Genomic DNA, 24,362 nt, shown 5'->3' on the forward strand with positions numbered 1-24,362 from the left:
GCCATATTGTTATGCGACAATACCAACTACCCAGTGTTCCCAACGAAGAAATATTGAGTTTACTAGAAAAATTCCACAATATAAAGTTTATAAGTGAAGTTTATGTGTACCTTTTCTGGCTGCTACGCCAGATAGGCTTGTTTGAGACAACATTGTGCAAAAATTTCACCTTTTGGAAATAAAAAGATTAGTGAAAGGTGGTTTTCTGAACAAATTAATTGTGGCCGAGTGTATAAATGAATGCTTCGCTCCATTTTTGGAAATAGTCAGTGGAAGAATAGTCTTTATGGCTGATAGTATTTTTGATATTAGCGGTATTTTTGTAGTAAACTCAATATTTCTCCGTTGGGAACACTGGGTAGTTGGTATTGTCGCATAACAATATGGCGACGGTGAATATGGTCAATTAGCTCTATTTCTCTCTAATGAGCGTTTCCATTCCCAACACCAAAAAGGAAAGCATAGACTCCTTCCATGTATTATTAGTTCAATGATGTAATCTGTGGTCCATCGGCTTCGCTTGCATAGAACAAGTATGTATAGAATGGAAACTCTCATGATAAAATTGACACTGCTTTCAGCGACCTCTTTCGGTTGTTTGTGAAATTATAAAATGAGCGCGCGAAAATTTGAAATGCTTTGTATTGAAAATATTTCAATTCAATTCAAGATTTTGAATGTGAAAATAAACAACGTACGAAAATAAGGTAATAAGCATTTCTTTTTGAATGAGCTATATTACCATTATATTCCTGTACGAGTTCTTTCACATCCAATATATTTGACAAGAATAGAGGCTTAAGTTCAGAGAAAACACAAATTCATATAAAAAAATCATCTATTTAAAATTTTACATTTTTTTAAATATTTCTAGTATGCCAAATTTTTAATGTGTCCTTCACAATTGCATATTCAGGCTATCAAACAGCTTATCCATAAAAATGATCAGCTCTGCAGTGCCCACAGCCTCTAGTGTCAATTAATTGTTGTCCTCGATATCTGTAGGAAGCAAAACATTCATAAGTACTTATATTTTCATCAAATTTATTGCAATAAATAGTTCTTAATTGACTCAATCAGAATTGAAAACTTTAATATACCATTTGTTTAAAATGTTGGAACTCACAACTACTTCCAAAAGTGTGCCCGATTAAAAGCTGTTGGAGAAACATAATTCATCAGTCTACTGAAATTTGCTGATGAATTAAGTTTCTCTACATTTTTTAGCCGCTCTTTGTATGATGAAACTTTTTTTGGATAATTCTCAGTTTTCTACTCTGATCAATCAGACATTTTGATAGATAACGTTCATTTTCAGTTAACCTTTTTCTATATATTATTGAAGTTTTCTGAGGGTGCTTAAAATTCTTCAAAGTCTCTGTTGATGCTTCCCTCTCAACATCACTTTGGAGATGTATTCCTTCAGTGTCATGAACTTCTCCATCTTCCCCTTGATTTGAAGATCCTGTGAAATATAAATAGAAAAGTAAATAATAATTTTCTTGCCAATCATATATATTTATATATACATATGCAAAACTACTATTGAGGGTAAGTTTTTAAACAAAGATAATATTTATGGACAGCCGAAACATTCGTCTACGGTTAGCACTTCTCCTTGAGGACTATACTTAATCGCTTATCGTTTAACTTTTACACAGAAGAAAATATAACAAAATTTAACTCACCAGGAAGAAATAATTCAGGGATAGCAGTTGTCAAATTCCTTTAAGGCTATCTAATTTCACTTCTTACAAATTTGTTGAGGAGTTTTAGAGTTGAGCAATGGATAACTAACTTTTTCGAGCCAAAGTTTGAAAATTGTTGGCTGCTTCTCTTCATATCTCCACAGTTAGGAACACAATATTTGTTGGATTTCAAAGTTGACTGCGACATAATAAATCTCTTACCAAAAATAAGGTTCGACGGATCAACTGAAAATTTTTGAGGTTAAGTAAATAATTCTCGAGGTAAACAGAAAATCAGCGATGCGAGCGGTCTCTGGAAGGTGTTGGTGGAACTAAATTACTGTTTCAGAGTTTAGTACCTCAGTTTCTCCTCTATATATACTTACTCTATGTTCGCTTGTCTGCTCTTGGCATAGACCTTATATCACATGGACAGGCCCTAACGAGACTTTCACGAAGAGTTCGCGTCAGGCTGAATATGAAAGAGAGAGATGCAGCTAGATGAGTCAATGTCAAAATCATATGACCAAAACATTGGACTTACGTTTGGAAAATCTTGAATTTTCCTTTTATTCTGAATGAAACTCATTGTTATTTTGATATTTTGGAATTCTAGCAATGTAAACGAGGGTTATAATTGCTTGAAATCTTTCTTATATTAATCTATTTTCGACTATCAAAAGTTTAATTTTTGTTTGAGAATTTATGGAAAAAGCTATAATAAATAATATTTTTATTATTTATATACCAAGAAAGGAAAGCATTTTTTCCTTAGGTATGTATATAGTCTTTTCTACTACTTTTAAGGTCGTCATTTTTATCAGTCAGGGAGGAAAATGGTACTTCTACTCCTGCCGGGAGGAAAACATTTTTCCTTCCTTCTTTAGGGGCGAGAATGAAGTTTTCTATTAAGAATATTAAGATAGTAGAAAAAATATATTTTTTATTCTATCGCAACTTAAAATGAGAATAATTTTCATATATTTTTATCAAGTGAAAATCGTTATATTATGTTATTATTGAGTGAAGATGATCATTCTTTCAAATGTTTGGTTGGAATAATCAATTCAATATAGACTAATTCTTAAATATAACCATTTAAAGATTCAAAATGAAAGTATACTGCTTAGTAATCACCTATTTGTGTTGTTCTATTTTATTACTTTGGCTTTCGACAACCAAAATTCTAAGTACAAATATTATTCATGGTAGAATGAAAAATCATTTCTACAAACAATTTTATCGTTTAAATACAATCAGTTATGTCTATTACATTTCATTCTTCAATTTTGTATTACTTCCAACTAGTTTAGTTCAAGTCACTTATCAATTTGATAATAGTAAAATCTTTCAAAAAATTGTTTCCAGATAACACAGGCAATTAAAAAAAAGAGAGTTTATGAAGAATTGTATTCATTAAGTTTTTATTGCTGTTCAAAATACATTATTACAATAAATGATTTGAAAAATGGTCCGACTCTAGCCTATCAGCGCATGAGGAAGAACATATTGGCAGTCGGATTTCTCACTCCACTAAGGAGGATATTCACTCTCCCAATCATTTAATATCCATGATATTGAAAAATATCAGGATTAAGCTCTACCTCTTCTTAGTTCTAAACTCCTCCAAATCTTGAAATTTATGGGTCTTCTTCTCCTTATCTCTCCAAGGATCAGTTATGATACATTCATTTTTCCTGAAAAATACATATCATAACGTTATAAGTTGTTGTTCTCATACGTTGAAAGTAATTTTCAACTAAATAACAATTCAAGATACCCATTTTCAGCCTTTCATTGAATGGGCTTCTCTAAAGATGAATTTTTAAGCCACGGCACAGAATATGTTCCTCATTTAGTATGGCAATCTAAAAAACTGAAAATTTCAAACTATTTGAGCTTTAAATTTGATTTTTCTTGAATTGAACTTACATTATTATTGTTTAAATCACACCTAGTATCATAAGTATTTATGGACTTGTCTGTACCAAACCAACTGTTGTGTTCTTAAGATCAATAATTTCCATTATATGTCTTATTGTATCATTTGGTATCATGTCCCTTTCAGATTTTCTAGCTGCTGTCCACTTCAGAGCTGTATGTTATTATGTTCCTAACTATTGAGTAAATTTTTTCTTATTACCTATTCACATTTATGTTTTTAATCGATAATATCCTATTTAACATTGAGATTATTGGTTTTCTTTGGATGTTTCTCTCAGATAGTACTTCGTCTAGTGTTCCATTCTTGGAAATCCTCATTCCCAGGTTTCTAATTTCTAGTATTTCTAATATTAGTATTCAATCTGGGGGGAAAATCTTCCATGGCAGCAGCAGAGGATTTTGATATTATAAACAGTTGTACCGTCTCTGGTTGCCCCATCTCTTGCTGTTTTGTCTCTGGCTGGTCCTGTTCAATTTCTTTTGCAATAATTATTTATATGAATGAATAAAATAAAGGACGGAAAATAAATAGATATTTCACATCCATAAAAAATAAACTATTAATGTACCTTCAATATTATCTTCAAGACATTTATCTCCATAATTTAATCTCTCAGGCATATAATTGGAGAAACTGAAAACTGAAGGAATAACATCTTTTTTCAGAGTTTTTGTACCATGAATATTAATAAATCATGTTGATGAAAACGGTTGCTGCATATTTTCAACAAGGAAAAAGGGTTGAAATCAATTCTTCTTCAGCTTTCATCCACTGTTCCCTTAATTTGTCATCCTTTGGAAAACTGTGAACTGATATTTCCTTTATGTATGAATTCAGAGGGTATTAAAAGAAATAAATACTTACGAATGAAATTTCAACTTTTGGCTTTTTTCTATTCTCGCTGTACAATTGAAGGCTGCACGAGTGTGAGGCATATTATTTGAAAATTAGTTCTTTTGGTGCTTAATTTCGTAATAGCAGATGGATTCTAGAAAAACATGAGCTTTCGATTAATTTTCAAGATGAAATCGGCCTTTCAATAAGTTTCATGAACTTATTGAAATCCGATAAAGATTTCACGGAATACTTACCGCTAATTCCTTTTATTAGAATGTTCAACACTTTTACAAATCGAATCAATCAAATTAACTATGTGTTCAATTCAGAATGAGAGAAAAATTAGCGATTTTCTGAATGTGAGTTCAATGTTTTGATCATATGATTTTGACATTGACTCATCTAGCTCCATCTCTCTCTTTCATATGCGGCATGCCAGAATTTCTCTCTAAGGGCCTGTCCATTTGATATTAGGTCTATGGCTCTTGGTCGCCATTCCAGAATTTTACTCGTCCACCTTCCGTCTTACATCTTCCGTATACATCACAGAACACTAAATATATGAATGACAAGTATGACATTGCGGCACCGCCCGAAATAAAACTAATATTTTCAATTTGGTCGAATGTCATTCCATTCAAAAATTGACGAGAGCCTTCACCATGTTTTTAGACATCTTAGTTGCAATAACTCTCTATTAGGTCTATGATTATTCTAAAGTTCTATGGTTCTAACAAAAACTAATCAGGTGGTCTAGGCTATTTGTTTGATCTGCGGATGGAATGTTAGTGTCGTGGGTATATTATCTTTTTACTCTGCGAAAACAGACAAGCTTCATGCTATCGTACACAGTAGAGATTATACAAAACAAACAGTTCTCGATTTGTAATTGTACATATTTATTTTCACAATTGAGAATTTACGAAGTGTTGAAGTCAGAAATGGAAACATACTCAAAAATTTTCCTAAATGAAAATAATCATCACAGAGTAAAGATGGAAATGGAAGAAGCTGATGATAGCTATGAAAAAGGAAGCACATTTGACTTGGAGTAAGCATTAATTATTTTTTCTTTATACTGTAGGCTAAATTTTAACTTTATTTTATTTCTAGAAAGAACATGGCTTATTGTCTCTTCGGTTAAGTAGATGTGTTTTTGCGATTTTGAAAGTTTAATTATTTGATGATATTTTAGTTCTTAGTGAAGGAGAACGCACGTCCTCGAACTACTTTCGAGGACTTTTTCAGATACACCGAATACTTTTCATCGATAAACACGAACAACAGAACATAAAATGATAAAAATGGTATTCGTTACTATGGATTACTATGGGATTTTTTCTTTGTATCTATGGCGTTTTTGGTTGACTTTTTCTTTCGTCTTTTACGCTTTGAATCTTCCTGGTTTTTAGGTACTTCTCCTCCTGAAGAGGTATAAGTAGAAGTGCCGCTGACCTGGGACATTTGTGATCTGTAGAGAAGTTCGAAGACTGCGGCGCAAGCAGTAATCCGCTTAGAAATTTTATTTAATCGAATTTGTTTACTCATAATAATAACTTTTTCGAAGAAATTCTCAAGGCACGTTGAAATTATTCACATGTGCTCACCATGAAGTTTCAACACGAACTGTTCAATATTATTTTCTCTATTTCGCAATAAGTCGAATACACTAGGATACACAGATACAAGATACTAATTTTCAAAATATATTTATTTTGAAATTGTGTAGATTAGATCTTGAAGATTTCAATAGTTCCTATGAAATAAAGTCTAATCGATTATATTATGTGATATTGAAATTTCTATTTCAAATCCTCTAACTAGGAAAATCAATGTAGTCAAGCAACAATACTTTTTTCAAAGATGTCACACTTTGTGAAATATTCCATTGAAATATCATTATGAAAATTCGATTTTTTAGAAGAACACTTTTGAATGTAAATTTCCAGTGTTTGTTGAATTGTTTCTTCAAATCTCTTATAATTGAAAATGTTACAATTATTTTTTTTGGTTCTAGTTTTCAGTACACAATTGAGGATGAAAAGAATGAAATCATGGATATTGTTCAGCATTACACTGATGAGAATGGAATAAGATCGTCTCTTGAATATGAAAGAGGACAGTTTGCTTTCAACCAGAAAAGCAATGTCAATGGGCATATAGATGCTGTCCATTTGAATAAAAGTGAACATAAATGTCACTTATGTGAGTTTACAGCCAATCAGAAAAATAACCTCAAAACGCATCTAGATTCTGTCCATTTGAACATAAAAAAATTTAAATGTCACTTATGTGAGTATGCTGCAAGCAAGAAACAAACCCTTCAAAATCATATAGATGCAGTCCATTTAAATAAAAGAGAACATAGATGTCACTTATGTGATTATGCAGCCAGTCAGAAACATGACATCAAAAAGCATATAGATTCTGTTCATTTGAATAAAAAAAAACATAAATGTCACTTATGTGAGTATGCTGCAAGCAAGAACCAAACCCTTCAAAATCATATAGATGCAGTCCATTTAAATAAAAGAGAACATAGATGTCTCTTATGTGATTATGCAGCCAATCAGAAACATGACATCAAAAAGCATATAAATTCGGTCCATTTGAATAAAAAAGAACATAAATGTCACTTATGTGAGTTTGCAGCCAATCGGAAACATGATATCAAAAGGCATATAGATTCTGTCCATTTGAATAAAAAAGAACATAAATGTCACTTATGTGATTATGCAGCCAACCAGAAGATTGACCTCAAAAGGCATATAGATTCTGTCCATTTGAATAAGAAAGAATATAAATGTCACTTATGTGATTATGCAGCCACCCGGAAAGATTATCTTAAAATTCATATAGATGCTGTCCATTTGAATAAAAAAGAACATAAATGTCACTTATGTGAGTTTGCAGCCTATCAGATGATTACCCTCAAAAGGCATATAGATTCTGTCCATTTGAATAAAAAAGAACATAAATGCCACTTATGTGATTATGCAGCCAGTCGGAAAGTTTATCTCAAAATTCATATGGATTCTGTCCATTTGAATAAAAAAAAACATAAATAACACCTATGTGATTATGCAGCCAGCCAGAAAGTTTATCTCAAAATTCATATGGATTCTGTGCATTTGAATTAAAGTGAACATAAATGTCACTTATGAGATTATGCAGCCAAGCATAAGTTTCACCTCAAAAGGCATATAGATTCTGTCCATTTGAATGAGAAAGAATATAAATGTCACTTATGTGAGTTTGCAGCCAATCAGAAACATGACCTCAAAAAGCATTTAGATTCTGTCCATTTGAATTAAAAAGAACATAAATGTGACTTACATGAGTATGCAGCCCATCAGAAAAATAACCTCAAAAAGCATATAGAATCAGGAAATGACCTCGAAAAGCATATAGATTCTGTCTATTGCATTTTTTATGGAAATGAGTAATTTCTGAAAAAAAAACGAAAATAACAGAAACAATTTTCACGATGTCATAAGTAAAATTCGATCCATTCTTTCACGATTTCCTCAAAAAATTTCTTGTTTCATTTTCGAATCTGTACGCATCACTACTATCTATCCTATTCATGAAGTAAAATTTAACCATAAGAGACATTAGAATAAGGTGTATTCTGAATAAAGTGAAAATACAGACAATCTGTGAATAGGATAATACAGGTTCTCTGATCTTGTCTGATAATTAATTAATTATTCATTAACCGTTTCGTCTAAATAAAAAATATATTACTTATTCGATACATTGCTTCTTTTTTCATCCTTTTCCACAAATGATCATATTCTCGCAAAAATTTCCTTTATTTCGAATGTGTACGATAAATATCAGTGGGATACGATAATATGTAGGATAAAATACGATAATTTTAAACACGCGGTACGATATTTTAGGCTTGTCGACCTGGCAACGCTGTTTCCAGCCAACGTCAGGAGCTCCTCGGTACAGCTTGGAAGCGTACCGAAGCGCACTTGTAGTGTTCCAGCACAGACTAATCTAGTAATCTGTGCTAAAATACAGGCCTCCCTTACTTTATTTAAATACAGGCGACCAACTTTTATTTAAGGATCCTTTATTTTGACAGATATCTGTTTATGTCGAATATTTGCCGTCGTTATTCAGCAAGAACTAACCTATAAATATTTGTAGCTGTTTAGGTAAACAAAGAAATGAAGTAAACTTTTTGAGAAATTTCATTTCTTGATTTTGGGCATCTGAGAACCATTTCATTCGGGAAAAAAATGTGCTCTCAATAACGAATTTTTCAGGAACTTATACGATTCTCAACGAAACATCATATTTAATTTGAACCTACTAAAAGAATTAAAAATAATAGGTACTGATAAATCCTGAATTTTATTAGAAATAAGAATTTACCTATATGTATAATGTAGTATTGTTATAGAATGCTACTGCATACTGAATATTATTTTTTTTTATATTGGATATAAATAATTCATTCTGTAATATGGATACACCAATGGGATTGTTTTGAAAGAAAAATAATGAACTTGTTACTTAAGTACTTTTTTATGTATTGGATCAACATAGCATAAAATAAGCAAATCACAATGCAGAACCAAATTAATTATCAGTAATGTTATTATAAAATTATACGTTAAGTACACTTTTTTCAAAATTATTGTAGGAAAAAGTACAAAAATACATAACATAATTCTGTTAAACAAAATAATCTTCCGATACTGGTGGTTTCACATAAAAAGAAATACTTGAATGACTTCCATTCAAACAGGTACATAAAGTAGACTGATATTTTATATAGTGATGATACTTCGTCAACAAATTTCTCTAATAGTTCCATCGATAAAACCCCAGTAGTTTGGTACAGCTCCTCCCATATCACGAATTGGTAGACTAAAAACGAATTAAGGTAATATAATATATAATCACAGATTACTGTGATATAATAATTTAAGTTCAATTCAGCTAATAGCTTACCTGTACATATAGCCAGGGCCCCCGCAAGGGACATCAACGCCCGCGTGCGGAACATATTTTGGCGCCCCTTAAAGGGGGGAGGTGGAGAAAAGCACTGCTTGATAATCGAAATTTTTTTCGATTTGTTAAGAATTTAGTGTGGAATGGTTGAAAATCTATCAGCAACCTTCATTGCCTTAAGAACTTTATGGTATTAGTTGTAACATAATACATTTTTAATGTGTTTCAAAACTTATAAGCTGTATTCTTCTATAAATTATTCATAAAGGCATAAAACATTTAATTAGGATCAATGCAGAAATTGAATGGATGTTTTTCTAGATTTGGCTGTTGCAAAATTTTTTATATAATCAATCAATCAATTTTATCGAGTATCTCTTGCTCTAAATCTAAGATTGCCAATCCAGAAAATCTTTCTTATGACATGGTAGACTTCAAAAAGTTTTCAATTATTTTTAATTTAGTGAATTATCTCTTACCAGAAGCAACAGACACAGAGGTAAAGTGAGAAGGATTCTTGAGGCAATACTAAGATTCGGTAGAGAAGAAGTAAGATTATTTTCGAAAATATATTGTAGAATTTCAAGAGGATTTTCGCTTCAGATAATGAAAACAATCTTAGGGCTTTTATCTCGTTGAATAAATCATTTTCTTTCACGTCAGCCTCTTTTTTCCTAATCAGTTAGCTTTTGTTGAAGAGCATGACAGCATTTTAAGAGATATTGATCATTTAATTTAAGAATATCACAAATAAAACAAAAAACGTTATCGTAAACCTACTATTTAAGAAACTTAGTGTTTGATCAATTATTTTCAAAAAGAAATTTATTTTGAAAGCGATTTTTTGATCTTGAGGTGCCTCATCCGTCTGTTCATAATCGAACAATTTTGGTTTATACTTTCGTCTTACAGTATATAATAGAGAAAAACCTTGATCCATCTCAAGAGCAGCCGCTAGTTTTCCAGCTTCCGCAAGTTTTTACACGAGAACATTATCATCCCTATAATTTTTGAAATGATCAACTAAATTCTTCAAATAGTTTTGGCACACTTTAATGTCAATCGCTACACTTTGCATCATTTTGCTTACAATATTAATTTGGAATAAAACATCATAAGAAATTATTATACTTCAAATTAATTTAAAAGAATCAATATTTAATAAAAGAGAAATGTCTATGTCTAGTTTCCATGTTAAAAGTATCATTTTCTGCTATTTCTAAAAGGCTATAACATATTTGAATAAAATAAAACTTTAGCATCAATTCTACTTGACCATCTAGTATCACTTAGGGGTTTTAGATGTAACTGAGGATCATGCTTTTTTATAACATTCCAATCTTCTTGTGGATGAAGAGAAATATATATAAAGTTCTTGTACAATATCAAAAGAGTCCACTGTTTCATTTGAAACCTTAGCAGCATCATTTTCAGTTAAATTTAAGTTGTGTGCAGCACATGGCGCAAAAAATGCCCTAGGATTAGCATCGAGTATGCGTTTTTGTAAACCAATATCTGGCTATTTCATGCCGATTGCGACGGAAACTTGTATAAATTGCAAAAAAGAAGTTTGGAAAAAAAAATTGTTAAAAAAATTTGAAAGAATCTTTTTCGAAAACCTTTGGTCCCTCGGTTCTTCATGCGGTCTATAAGAGGTTTTGGCGCCCTTTTAGAGTGGCGCCCGCGTGCGGTGCACGCGTTGCACGCGCGGTTGCGGGGGCTCTGCATATAGCTGATAACTATTTCTATAGAACCACTTATGTGCATTCAAATTATCTTAGAAGTGTCCATGATTTTCCACAATCAAGATTGCAGTTATGAAAATAAACTTCGATAATGATTGCGATAATTGTAGTAAAAATTTTCCAAGTCAACTAGTCGATTTGTTTGAATTGACCATATTCACCGTCGCCATATTGTTATGCGACAATACCAACTACCCAGTGTTCCCAACGAAGAAATATTGAGTTTACTAGAAAAATTCCACAATATAAAGTTTATAAGTGAAATTTATGTGTACCTTTTCTGGCTGCTACGCCAGATAGGCTTGTTTGGGACAACATTGTGCAAAAATTTCACCTTTTGGAAATAAAAAGATTAGTGAAAGGTGGTTTTCTGAACAAATTAATTGTGGCCGAGTGTATAAATGAATGCTTCGCTCCATTTTTGGAAATAGTCAGTGGAAGAATAGTCTTTATGGCTGATAGTATTTTTGATATTAGCGGTATTTTTGTAGTAAACTCAATATTTCTCCGTTGGGAACACTGGGTAGTTGGTATTGTCGCATAACAATATGGCGACGGTGAATATGGTCAATTGGTTTTGATATATTTTCTACACCAACTGTATCTATTATGAAAAATCAATTCCTCAATAATGGTCCCAGCTAAAATTGCTAACGCTATTTGTTCTTTCATTTTCGATTTTGAACTTTTACCAAATGAATTATTTTATTTATCAGAACACAAAATAAAGGTGACAAAATATAAATATGTCAAAGTTAATGATCTGTCACTTTATGACTTTACTGACTTTCGTTAAAAGCACCTTGCAATAGTTCACTTTTAACCATAGACAATAGAGAGTTATTGCAACGCACAAATAAGCGATCTTTTATTAAAGGATCCTGTAATAAAGGATCCTCTATCGTGGACGTTAAAAGTGAACTATTGCAAGGTGCTTTTAACGAAAGTCAGTAAAGTGACAGATCTTTAAATTTGACATATTTATATTTTGTCACCTTTAGTTTGTATTCTGATAAATAAAATAATTCATTTGGTAAAAGTTCAAAATCGAAAATGAAAGAACAAATAGCGTTAGCAATTTTAGCTGGGAACATTATTGAGGAATTGATTTTTCATAATAGATACAGTTGGTGTAGAAAATATATCAAAACCAATTCAAACAAATCGACTAGTTGACTTGGAAAACTTTTACTACAAGTCTCGCAATCATTATCGAAGTTTTTATTTTTATAACTGCAAACTTCATTGTGGAAAATCATGGGCACTTCTAAGATAATTTGAATGCACATAAGTGGCTTTATAGAAATAGTTATCAGCTCTAGTTATAGGTAAGCTATTACCTGAATTGAACTTAAATTATATATTATATTACCTTAATTCATTTTTAGTCTACCAATTCGTTATATGGGAGGAGCTGTACCAAACTACTGGGGTTTTATCGATGGAACTATTAGAGAAACTTGTTGACAAAGTATCATCACTATGTAAAATATCAGTCTACTTTATGTACTTGTTTGAATGGAAGTCAATCAAGTATTTCTTTTCATGTAAAACCACCAGTATTGGAAGATTATTTTGTTTAACAGAATTATGTTATGTATTTTCCCACAATAATTTTGAAATAAGTGTACTTAACGTATAATTTTATAATAACATTATTGATAATTAATTAGGTTCTGCATTGTGATTTGCTTTTTTTATGCTATGTTGATCCAATATATAAAAAAGTACTTAGGTAACAAGTTTATTATTTTTCTTTCAAAACAATCCCATTGGTGTGTCCATATTACAGAATAAATTACTCATATTCAATATAAAAGAATGATTTTCAGTATGGAGTAGGATTCTGCAACAATACTACATTATACATATAGGTAAATTCTTATTTCTAATAAAATTCAGGATTTATCAGTATTATTTTTAATTCTTTTAGTAGGATCAAATTAAATATGATGTTTTGTTGAGAATCGTATAAGTTCTTGAAAAATTCGTTATTGAGAGCACATTTTTTTCCTCGAATCAAATGGTTCCCACAGATGCCCAAAATCAAGAAATAAAATGCAAATTTCTCGAAAAGTTCACTTTGTTTACCTAAACAGTTACAAATATTTATAGGTTAGTTCTTGCTGAATAACGACGGCAAATATTCGGCATAAACAGATATCTGTCAAAATAAAGGATCCTTAAATAAAAGTTGGTCGCCTGTATTTAAATAAAGTAAGGGAGGCCTGTATTTTAGATTTAGACAATCCTTAATATCTGACTCAATGCGCATGCGTACATGTCAAAATAAGAGATCCTGTAATAAAAGATCGCTTATTTGTGTGTTGCAATAACTCTCTATTAGTCTATGCTTTTAACGTCCACGATAGAGGATCCTTAATTACAGGATCCTTTAATAAAAGATCGCTTATTTGTGCTCTATTATAGGTCCATGGGTTTTATTAATTCTATGAGTAATACGTGCAGTGTTGCTAATCGGCGGATTTTAATCCAGATTTTGGATAAGAAGAAAACCTGAATTTTCTATGTCTGTGGTTGCGATTCAGATAGGTTATGAAATAAAATTATTCATTACTTCTCTGTAGTTTATGTTGGTGTTCAAACAAATTCGTTATTTCAATCTTCAGTGTGATTAATAAGTATAAAAGTGCATATAAACTAGTTTATTTAGTTATATTTGAATCGACAGTATGGGTTCTAAGAAAAACAAAAAGGTAAAAGAGGAAGAAACTGAAGAACCCGTGGAAATTATAAATTTAGAAAAGCCCTCCAAAAGTCATAAAAGAAAAAGGCAACCTGAGAGTGAAGTTACAGATATTCAAGATGAAGTTACTGTTGAAACTCATATCAAACCTAAGAAAAAGAAAAAAAAGAATAAGTCAGCAGGTCCAGAAATATCAATATCAGAGTCTGTTTCTCAAGATATCGTGAAAAATGGTATAGTGAAAAATGAACAATTGAAGGAAGAAGCCATGGAAATTAATGTTGCAGACCTCAAAATAGAAACACTAGACTTTCCACCTGAGGTAGATGATCAGCCTCTGCAGAAAGAGGTTAAAATGCCGCAAAATGATGTTCTAGAATTGATACGAAGAATCGAAATTCTTCTACCAGATAATGATTGCCTTTCTTATAAATGTAGAACTGATAAAATACAATGGGATGAGATTGCATTCAGTCATTACTCTGCTAAAGAGTGTAAAGAGACCTGGTTTGATCTTCAAAAGAGTATTAGAAGGTACCGAATATTGAAAGAAGTACTGGATGATGCGAAATCATTTGTCATGAATCCACCAAAAAGTAAAAAGAAAGTTTATCCTGGAATGCCATCAAAACCTCCCACAAGCTATCAACTATTTTATAAGAAGAAAAAACCTTCATTACTTTCTGAAAAACCTGGTTTAGATATTGCTGAAATTTCTAAGCAAATATCTCAAATGTTCAAAAATTTATCACCAGAAAAAAAAATGAAATATGAGAGACAAGCTACTCAGTTGAAGGCTAAATATGAGGCAGAACTTCAACTCTTCTATGAGAATCATCCAGACCTTGCGGAGAGCATTAAGAAAGATAAATTATCTGAATATAAGCCTGCCAAACCAAGCAATCCATTCATGATTTATTTCAAAAATCAATGTAGAAAAAACGGAAATACTAGTAAAAATGATGTGAATTCTGATAATATGTTCAAAGAACAATGTAAACAACAATGGAAGCAGCTTTCCATGAAAAAAAAAATGTTGTGGATCACAAAAGCTGAACAAGATGTTGCTAGATATGAAGAAGAAATGAAAGAATATATATTAAAACATCCAAATTATAACCATATACCTATTAAAAATATATTAAACAAAGAGGAAATTGCTTTAAAGGAAAGATATTCAGGTAAACCAGATAAGCCACCAACATCTGCATACTCTTTATTTTCGAAGAATTTACTTCAAAGTGATGTAATTAAAAAAATTAATTATAAAGATAGAATGAATCACATAGCCACTCAATGGAAAAATTGTACGGAAGAGGAAAAAAACAAGTACAAAGCAAGGGTTGATGAATTGATGGAACAGTATAAAAAAGATTATGAAAAATATTTGGAGTCACTACCTGAAGATAAAAAACAACTTGAAATTCAGAAAAATGCACCTAAGAAGAAGTCCAAACCGGAGAATGCAGATAAAAAAAAGAAAGCAAAAGGAAAAACAGAAAAAGTTCCAGAACCTGCTACTCCACCCATATCAGCATTCAGCTATTTTGCAAGTAGTAAAAATATTGATGACCGTAAAGTCGCTAAGAAGGAATGGAAGAAATTATCAGATGAAGAAAAAAAAATATATGAAAAGAAATTAGTTGAAATCAAGCGGGAGTATATCCTTCAGTTTGAGAAATTCTTGAACAGCCTGTCAAAAGAAGAACTTGAAGAATTTTCCAAAACAAAACAAGAGCTGAAATTCAGTGAGGATTTTGTAGATGATGATGACACTACTTCTTCTAGTTCTGACGATGAAGATGATTCTGATGAATGAAGAGCTGTAGCTATTTATATTCTGTGTATTTTCTCATTTAGAAATGAAGGGAGAAACAATTTTATAGTTTGTATATAACTCATATTGCTGAAAAAATGATTCCTTAACCTATTACACCATATCTTCAAGGAAAAACATTGAAATTTCAAAAATTATTTTAATTTAACTTTCACAATAACAGAGAAAGAACTGTCTTGTATTAGATGAAATTAATTAAATATGTCACTAGAGAAATTAATTCATTTCAATTCCATGAATATAATATATTCAATAAATTCAGACTTAATTTGAAATTTCTCTTAATACAAAAAATAAATTAAACTGAAAATTCTATGTCATCTGTTTTTATATTAGAGAATGGGAACATCAGATTGATCTCATAAGATACAATGATGACTTGAATATTATGTGAATATATTTTTATGGTATGTTCCTTTATTGGGGTTTGGGTTCCAGGTTTGAAACGTTGACTAAATGAGAGAATTATCAGAAACAAACCACCATCATAGTTCTCTTGTTGAAATAATGAATATAATTTCAATCAACATATATTCTGAAAATGGAAAAAACAACTGTTTGTTGTTATAATTTTCCAAGTTTAGTTTATTAGACGTTAAGTTTCTGAATCATACCTACTGTTCAAAAATATTGTAATTTTATGTACTTTTTCTAATTTAAGTTTTATTTTTCGAATGAGTGTCACTCGAGTCTATGTATTTTTTTTTATTTTATGTTTGGCTTTATAGTATGAATATTATCTACCCAAGAGAAACTTTGTTATACAATTGAAATCCAAGTCAAGTTCGAGATTCTGTTATTTTTGGTTAATAATTCACTAAAATTGTCTTTGTTTATATTCTTCTTTTAAATTAAATCCTCAATCAATCCACCATTAAAATAACTGTAAATTGAATGTGAAAATTATCAATCCTTGTATATATGATGCACATTGATCTAATGTAATTTAGATGTTAGAATGAATATTATTTAAAGAATAATTTCACTACAAACATTATTTTTACTGTTTCAGTCTCATATATCAATAGGAATTAATTTTATAACTTGTCAAATATTAGAAATTTGCCATATGAAAAAAAGCATAAATGAGATCCAATTTAATGAAAATTGAATTTACCTATTTTAAGTTTCATATTGTTATAATTGCTGACACTCCAAAAAAACTTTTTCCTAATTATTTTGAATTAATATGTTTTGAAACTGAAATATTTTTTATGTAGTTCTTTTTTTAAGCAGTTGTGCTATGTTCTTATTTATCATCATTGTGGAGTGTACATTAAAATTAGTTTGTTATAAATTTTGTTTCTTTTTCATTGAAGATTATTCTTGAGATATTCTAAAACAATTAATATCTTATGCATTAAAAATGGTGCTATAAGATTAGATAATCAGATTCCTAGAATTATTGATCCGAATTTCTCTTCGATCGTATCTTAACTACCCTACTCGGTCTATTTTAGTTAGGTTTTTTATTTTGAAGGAAGATGGTTTTAACTGGATACCTTAACTGTTTTCAAAATAAAATATAAGATTTCTTCTTCTAATTGTAGATATAGAATGCTTGTTAAATCAAAAACTGAAATCACTATGTCTTTAAATTTATCAACCAATGAAAATTTCAATAATTTTGTAAGATCAATTGAAAATCTTATGTGTAATACAAGATATCTTTGGAAAAGATTTATTGAATAAACTGTCATATTTTTTTTATAAGATCAGATCAGAAGAATTTCATTTGCTTCAAGAAAGAGAAATATAGGCATGAGATTCTAACATATTGAAAGTAATATTTTTTATAATTAAGAGGGGTCTATATATACCGTTTCAGCGATCTGTTCAAAAGTTAGTATGGTTTATTTTACACTGGGGACCATTGATTTATATGAGGTTTTCACTATTATTCATTTTGAAGATTCGTCATTGCGAAAAGTCCTTATGTATTAATTCGTTTCGAATAGAAAAAATTAGATATATTTTTCATTGAAGAATAAATATATGCATGGAATAACTTCCTGAACAAAACTAGGTTTTGGCTATGGGAATAACAAGTTTTTAATTTTTTTTAGTGAAATATTGACTTATTCGGATGAGAAGAGTCAAATTTTCATGATATCCAAAAAGGCGAATTTCATTATGTCCTATCAGAAATAAAATATTTTTTATTTCCTATTCCAGAGTTTTCAGAAAGTTCATATTAGAATATAGATAATTAAATTTATATTTGAATTTATGTAGCTACTAAGTGTAACGTGTAACTGAACTATAGTAAATCCAAAATTTGATAAATAAGAACATTTATGAAATTTATTCATATGTTGTCTAAAAAAATCGCCCAAATATATTTGAGAAATAAACTGAGGCAAATAGTGTTATTGGGGATGAAAGTAGTAATTTTCCTATCAAGGAAGGACATTTCAGTCTTAAGTTTGAAAGGTATACATCTTGCTTTTCTCTAATTATGTAAAGAAGAACTCCAAATTTTATACAAGGGTTTATTATATAACTTTTTATCATCGAATTATTAAGCACATATGAAAAAAAAACAAATAATAAATATCAATATTAAAAAATTATGTAAACACAATCTGACGGAATGATTCGAATCAGGGATTATACGAGAGGATAGATAGCCCAGGAAAATCCAACGTTGCCAAATGTAATCTAATGTAGGTTATGGCGCGAAATACAAATTAGTTTGAACTTGAATCAGTTAATTCTGTTTGATAGATGATATCTCAAAATGTCTTATATGTGTATATAATGTGAAAGATTGCTGAATCAATCGTCAAATCAAAATCAACAGAAAAAAATCGAAATATTTTGACTCTCGCCCGGTAAGTTAATTTTAATTGTGAAAAATTTCCCATATGAATGTTCTAATTTTTGAGACTAATAAATGTATCAATGTTTATTTTGTGAATGAAATACCTACTTGCATTATTCTTTCTTTGGTGTAAAAAATACATAAATGTGATTACATATTGAGGAATAACGCCTACCATAAAATAATTAATGAATAAAAAACAGCAGAATATATGAAAAAAGAATTCCTGATTGATAGTAGTCATGGACAATATAATAACAGAGATGTAGGTTATATGAAATTGTTTATAAGTAGTTAAAAAAAAAAGTGATGCAAATCACAAATAATATTTTTCGGCAACCGTCCGGGAAGTGAGCACTTCCTGGACGCTCTTTCTCTGAGAAGTCTATTTTCCGGACTTGTTACGTAAATTACTATTATTTCAAAAGAATGTCAGACTGAAAACATTACATATCCAATCAAGTAATTCAACAATATTGATGGTCATTCAGTGGTTCTCCCGATTTGTAGAGAAATGAATCTTCAGAGACACGGCTTAAATTTTCTACAATGTTAATAGCTTCCTGTAATGTTAGTCTTTTGAGACTGGTCTTTGATTTTATGCATTTTTTTTGTGGAAGTGAATCTTATTTGGGATTCTATTAACCTTCTATTAGATTAATTTCTTAATTGAAACTTGGTATTGTAATTTGGAAAATTAGAACAACTCGTTATATTTTTTCCAATTATTAGGTGGTGATGAATTTTGTTGATAGTTTCATCATCAAACTTTTCAAAGTCTAAACTTTCAAATTTGGAAGCTAAATCTTTTATATCCTTAATTTTTTCATTAGAGGAATTTGGTTTTTCAGACAAAGCTAACAGTTCTTTGGATATATTATCTACTCTGAAGTCAGGAACAGGTTCCAATTTATTTTCAGTTTGAAGCTTATTTATTAGCATATGAATGTGTTCACACATAGTCCTCTTTTCCAAATAAAATTTGCATTCACATGAAAACATGCGAGTACATACTTCACAAAACAAGCATATTTGCTCACAACACTTATATCTTCTTCTTCTTTATGTGCCGTCTCCTTTAAGGCTATCATCATGGTGATTTTTATCTTTGAAGTTGCGGATCTGAACAACTCAACAGAGCTACTGTTGTACCACTGCCTTAGGTTGTTCAACCAGGAGATGCGTCTTCTTCCTATACTTCTTTTACCCTGTATTTTTCCTTGTATAATAGTTTGTAACAGCGTATACCTCTCCCCTCTCATCACGTGGCCCAGATATTATATCTAATAATCGGTAAATAGTATATGAAGTTTGTTCATTTTTCAAAATATTCCAACTAATATGATAATTATCAATGAGAAATTCCTTGTGATTCTGAGATGAAAATCTTGTCTGATTCGTATGTTCACCTTTAGTCAATCTAATTATTCTTTCAACACTTTTATCTCTCACATACTTCAACTCAGCATTCAATCCCTTATCAAGTCGTTTTACTGTCTTCCTTTCCAGGTAAAAGTATTTTATGACTTTATGCATTGACTCCAAGTGCATATTTGTATTGATTCCTGCTTCAACCCTGAAACAATAAGCCCACTTCCTGAAATTATGAGTATAATTCTTTTTTAAATATTCTACAAAATTTCTTGTTTTTTCATTATTGCAAATGTAAGCTAAAGCATTAATCAAAGCAGAAGTGAATTGTAACAATGATGTTTCTTGTTGCAAAGTTTTCAAAATTTTATAAATTTCTGAACGCTTCTCTCTGTCAGAAATTTTATTTAAATTACTTTGCCATGCACGATCAACATGCCATGAGCAAAACAAATGTTGTGGATAAGATGCATTCCCTTCACCCATCAACTTAAGCCAACCATTAAAAAAGCATTCAGCCATATCTGACATGAAAAACACAACACCTGAAATAAAATAATGTCAATAGTCATGCAAAATAATAGAAAGAAGCACTTCTCATTATAAATAAAATCTAATAAGTGATATATACTTATGAATATAATGAAAAAATTATATTTCTTCACTCTTAGACAAAGTTTTACTCCATTACCAAATAAATCTTAAGCATGCATGTCCTGAATGTTCGCAAAAATGGAATACTGAACTATTATTATACATAGGTATTTAGAAGTGTAATTTGAGTTTCAATCCCTCACCATAATTTGAAAGTTTTATGATCAATAGGTATTCACACTAAAATATTATAAACTACTTTTTCTATGAAAAAATTCAAAATTTGAATATTTTCGAATTTTTTTTTTTCTATAATCTATAAACTACTGTATCCTTTCTATTGGAAAACAATTCAGCCAATGGGAAACCGTGGTGAAACTCGTCTAGTACCATTATTGTTGTCATTTCAAAATCATAACCATTCAAACCATGTGTACTGTCAATATAAATTATACGTGGAAATTTTCTTATCATTTGTTTTTGAAAAGTATTCATAACAATAATACAAAAATCATCATCTTTCAATATACTATGCTCTTTTCCTTGCTGTTTATAAAATAAAATAGGATTTTGTTGAAGTTTTTCACATTCCTCAACCCAAAGAGCAATAGAAAATGCGTCATTAGGATCTCGTTTTCCATTTCTCAGTTCAAGACTGCAGCTATTTTCTATATGTCGTAAATCTCTTGATGTTAGCAAATCAGTTCTTCTCCAATTCTATCCCAAGTCGATTCAAGAATCCTGATAAAATGAATAAAATTCAATTATTAACATTTGTGAAAATGGAGACATTATAATTATTATTTGCCAGAAAAATCATTTTAGAATTTACTTTACCTTTGATTTGTAATACCATTCACCATTTTAGTAGCCATACTCTGCTTATCTAGTTTTGACAATCTAACATGTTGCAATTCTAAGGTATGTCCATAATGGACTTTCTGCCCAGCGTTGCCAACCCAAAATCTTGAGATTACCGTAGATTATAAATCCATTATTACAACTATTGAAAATTATTAGGTGGGTATATGTTTAATTAGAAGGAAATTACCTATAATAATCAATAATTAACAATGAAGACTTACTTGTTTTACTTCTGTTACATTTATAATATATTACTTCACCGATAGTACTAGCACAGATTACCATTAGTCTGTGGTACTAGCATATTTACTTTTTAGAATATAACAACCATTGGTAACTTCAATGTTTGTCTTCCAGTTCTCAAAATCTAAAAATAATACAATAATTCCTTTTTGACAGAAATATATTTAAATGGTGATCAATTAGTGAATTTTAATTTTTAATTAGATATTTCTAGTCTCTTGTTTTAATTGATTCTTGATTAATTGATCTGATTTGTTTTCCTCTACGATTTCGTGAGAGGCTTCAATAAATAATGAATTTTACTGACCATTAGTATTCTTGAATATATAAGACTCTGTCACTAAGTTCATTGAGTGGTCATTATGTAAATGTTGCATTAGATTTTTGTTGTTAGAAAACGATCTATTGCAGTTTGGTTCCAGACAATGGCTACTCCAAACAGTATTCCTTTCATAAGATATTAGGGTAAATGTTTACTATATTAATTAATTTTAATAATGGTTCAAAAGTGATGAAATTTTGCTTACTTACTAATTTTGGGTATTAGATCACGAATCCGGTGACATAAATTCCTCAATCCTGCTAGTTTTTTTTTTTAAATTTGTAAAATTGGCTTGATGAAGGTAAGGTTATCCACATTAATAGCTAGTTTTCTTGTATTTTATCAACTGATTCTCGTTAGAAATTATTAATTAATCACATTTCAAGCTTTTCCCAAAAAAATGGCTTTTTTTTGTCAAAAACTACTATTTTATTCATTGTTTAATTAATCACATTTCAAGCTTTTCCCTAAAAAAAAATGGCTTTTTCTCTTCAAAAACTACTATTTTATTCATTGTTTATATCCGGTGGCGGCCGTTATGTTCAATACGTAACGTCTGTCATATGCGAAATAATCTGCACCGTTGCCCGTATTGAACATAATGGCCGCCACCGGATATAAACAATGAATAAAATAGTAGTTTTTGAAGAGAAAAAGCCATTTTTTTTTAGGGAAAAGCTTGAAATGTGATTAATTAATAATTTCTAACGAGAATCAGTTGATAAAATACTAGAAAACTAGCTATTAATGTGGATAACATCACCTTCATCGAGCCAATTTTACAAATTAAAAAAAAAAAACTAGCAGGATTGAGGAATTTATGTCACCGGATTCGTGATCTAATACCCAAAATTAGTAAGTAAGCAAAATTTCATCACTTTTGAATCATTATTAAAATTAATTAATATAGTAAACATTTACAGCTCTGCAACTACATTATGCACTTCGTTAATATGTCGATTGTGGTTAGATTGATTGCTGAAGACTTTTTGACAAAATTTGCATATAACAGGCATTTTGAGAAATGAACTAGCGAATTACTAACGACTAATAAATAAATGTTCTATGCCAATGCCAACGATCAGTTCATAGCAGCCAAGTACTCAACAGAGACAAATGACAAACTTCAGAACTTGTATTTCGCGCCATAACCTAAAATAATTGTATTTCGTACATTTGGCAACGTTGGATTTTTCTGGGCCTCTCGTCAGCGTTGCCGTTCGTACGATAATTATCGTTTTGTACGATAATTTGCTGCTCAATACTATGTACGATACCGCATGTACGATAATAGCGTTTTGTACGATAATTTCAGTGTACCTATCATTTGAGCTAAAGTGTCACTCAAAATATAATGAAACTCAGTATGACCAGATTTAGTAGATATCCAATTTTTCAGTAGATTATTGCATTTTCAGGAAGTTTTTAGTAGGAAGAAATCATTTGATAGATTTTAGTAGTTTTAAAAAATCTAACCGAGACGGTTGGGAATGTCTAGACTCAAGAATGTTCCGATGAATCAATTCATTGTTCATTGGGGTTCTACGTTCAACGTGAATCTAGGAGAACGAACCTACTCAAACATAATAAAATCATAAAACTTCTTTGGTGCCTGTCAGCTGAAAATAAATACAAAGAATCATGGAATATCCGAACTCCGGAGGGACGAAGGGTCCTCATTAAAAACAGATGGTGTTCAAAATTCAGTTGAAAATATACCAATTACCATTATCTCTCATTTGGTATTCTGTTTAGTGAAAAACAATTGTTGTAACTGGAATTTCATTGAAAAATTTGTGTGGCTGAATATTTCAGATTTGAATATATTCATTTCATATAAGAAAATCGTTTTTTTGATGACATTTATTTTATAGAGAATTTTTACGAAGATATATCTCTGTATTTCCAATCAATTCAATTATTCAGATTCATGTTATTTTATATGTGGTTATGGGAGCAAATGTTCAATTGTTGAAAGCACATTAAAAAGACCATCAAAAATATACTGCCGTTTCAATTGAAAAGGGCGTATGTGCAAAAAAGCACATTTGGGATATTTGTCTTTGAAGACTTTCATTTCATCCACAGATTCAATTGAATTAATATGAAGAAAAAATAAATGATAATGCATGTTAATTAAATTTAATCTGTGAATAGGATAATGCAGGTTGTCTGATCTTGCCTAATAATTGATTAATTATTCATTTACCGTTTTGTTCAAATAAAAAATAAATTACTTATTCGATATATTGCTTGTTTTTTCATCCTTGTCCACAAATTATCATATTTTCTCGCAAAAATTTCCTTTATTTCGAATGTGTACGATAAAAATCAGTGGGATACGATAATATGTACGATAATGTACGATAATTTTGAACACGCGGTACGATATTTTCGGCTTGTCGGCCTGGCAA

General features: G+C 30.3%; 1 protein-coding gene and 5 long non-coding RNA genes across 12 annotated transcripts; 1 reads left to right on the forward strand and 5 right to left on the reverse strand.

Moving 5' to 3' along the window:
- Positions 1–820: 820 nt before the first annotated feature.
- LOC123682875 lies at positions 821–1,836 on the reverse strand. Its single transcript, XR_006747896.1, has 3 exons — positions 1,689–1,836; positions 1,324–1,465; positions 821–999 (listed from the first exon to the last, which is right to left on the reverse strand). It is a non-coding gene; the product is annotated as an uncharacterized LOC123682875 (long non-coding RNA).
- Positions 1,837–2,920: 1,084 nt separating this feature from the next.
- Positions 2,921–4,950, reverse strand: LOC123682876. 7 transcript variants are annotated; one of them, XR_006747902.1, is made up of 6 exons: positions 4,725–4,950; positions 4,498–4,621; positions 4,202–4,442; positions 3,621–4,109; positions 3,469–3,556; positions 2,921–3,385 (listed from the first exon to the last, which is right to left on the reverse strand). It is a non-coding gene; the product is annotated as an uncharacterized LOC123682876 (long non-coding RNA). The 7 variants fall into 7 exon arrangements; XR_006747899.1 differs by having other exon boundaries at positions 3,469–3,564; XR_006747900.1 differs by having other exon boundaries at positions 3,469–3,578.
- A 4,043-nt stretch (positions 4,951–8,993) lies between these two features.
- On the reverse strand, positions 8,994–9,480 carry LOC123682877. The gene is made up of 2 exons (XR_006747904.1): positions 9,442–9,480; positions 8,994–9,357 (listed from the first exon to the last, which is right to left on the reverse strand). It is a non-coding gene; the product is annotated as an uncharacterized LOC123682877 (long non-coding RNA).
- Positions 9,481–13,746: 4,266 nt separating this feature from the next.
- On the forward strand, positions 13,747–17,027 carry LOC123682878 (nucleolar transcription factor 1-B-like). The gene has a single exon (XM_045621684.1). The coding sequence runs from the start codon at positions 13,880–13,882 to the stop codon at positions 15,710–15,712; it is 1,833 nt and encodes a 610-aa protein (XP_045477640.1). The 5' UTR covers positions 13,747–13,879; the 3' UTR covers positions 15,713–17,027.
- Positions 17,028–18,208: 1,181 nt separating this feature from the next.
- LOC123682879 lies at positions 18,209–21,465 on the reverse strand. The gene is made up of 2 exons (XR_006747905.1): positions 21,357–21,465; positions 18,209–21,260 (listed from the first exon to the last, which is right to left on the reverse strand). It is a non-coding gene; the product is annotated as an uncharacterized LOC123682879 (long non-coding RNA).
- Positions 21,466–21,680: 215 nt separating this feature from the next.
- Positions 21,681–23,114, reverse strand: LOC123682880. The gene is made up of 3 exons (XR_006747906.1): positions 22,870–23,114; positions 21,934–22,102; positions 21,681–21,750 (listed from the first exon to the last, which is right to left on the reverse strand). It is a non-coding gene; the product is annotated as an uncharacterized LOC123682880 (long non-coding RNA).
- Positions 23,115–24,362: the final 1,248 nt, after the last annotated feature.

Source organism: Harmonia axyridis, chromosome 6, assembly GCF_914767665.1.
Source record: "Harmonia axyridis chromosome 6, icHarAxyr1.1, whole genome shotgun sequence".
NCBI classification, from domain to species: Eukaryota; Metazoa; Arthropoda; class Insecta; order Coleoptera; family Coccinellidae; genus Harmonia; species Harmonia axyridis.

Coding starts and splice junctions, on each gene's coding strand:
- LOC123682878 (XM_045621684.1), top strand. CDS start 13,880: ATGGGTTCTAAGAAAAACAAAAAGGTAAAAGAGGAAGAAACTGAAGAA.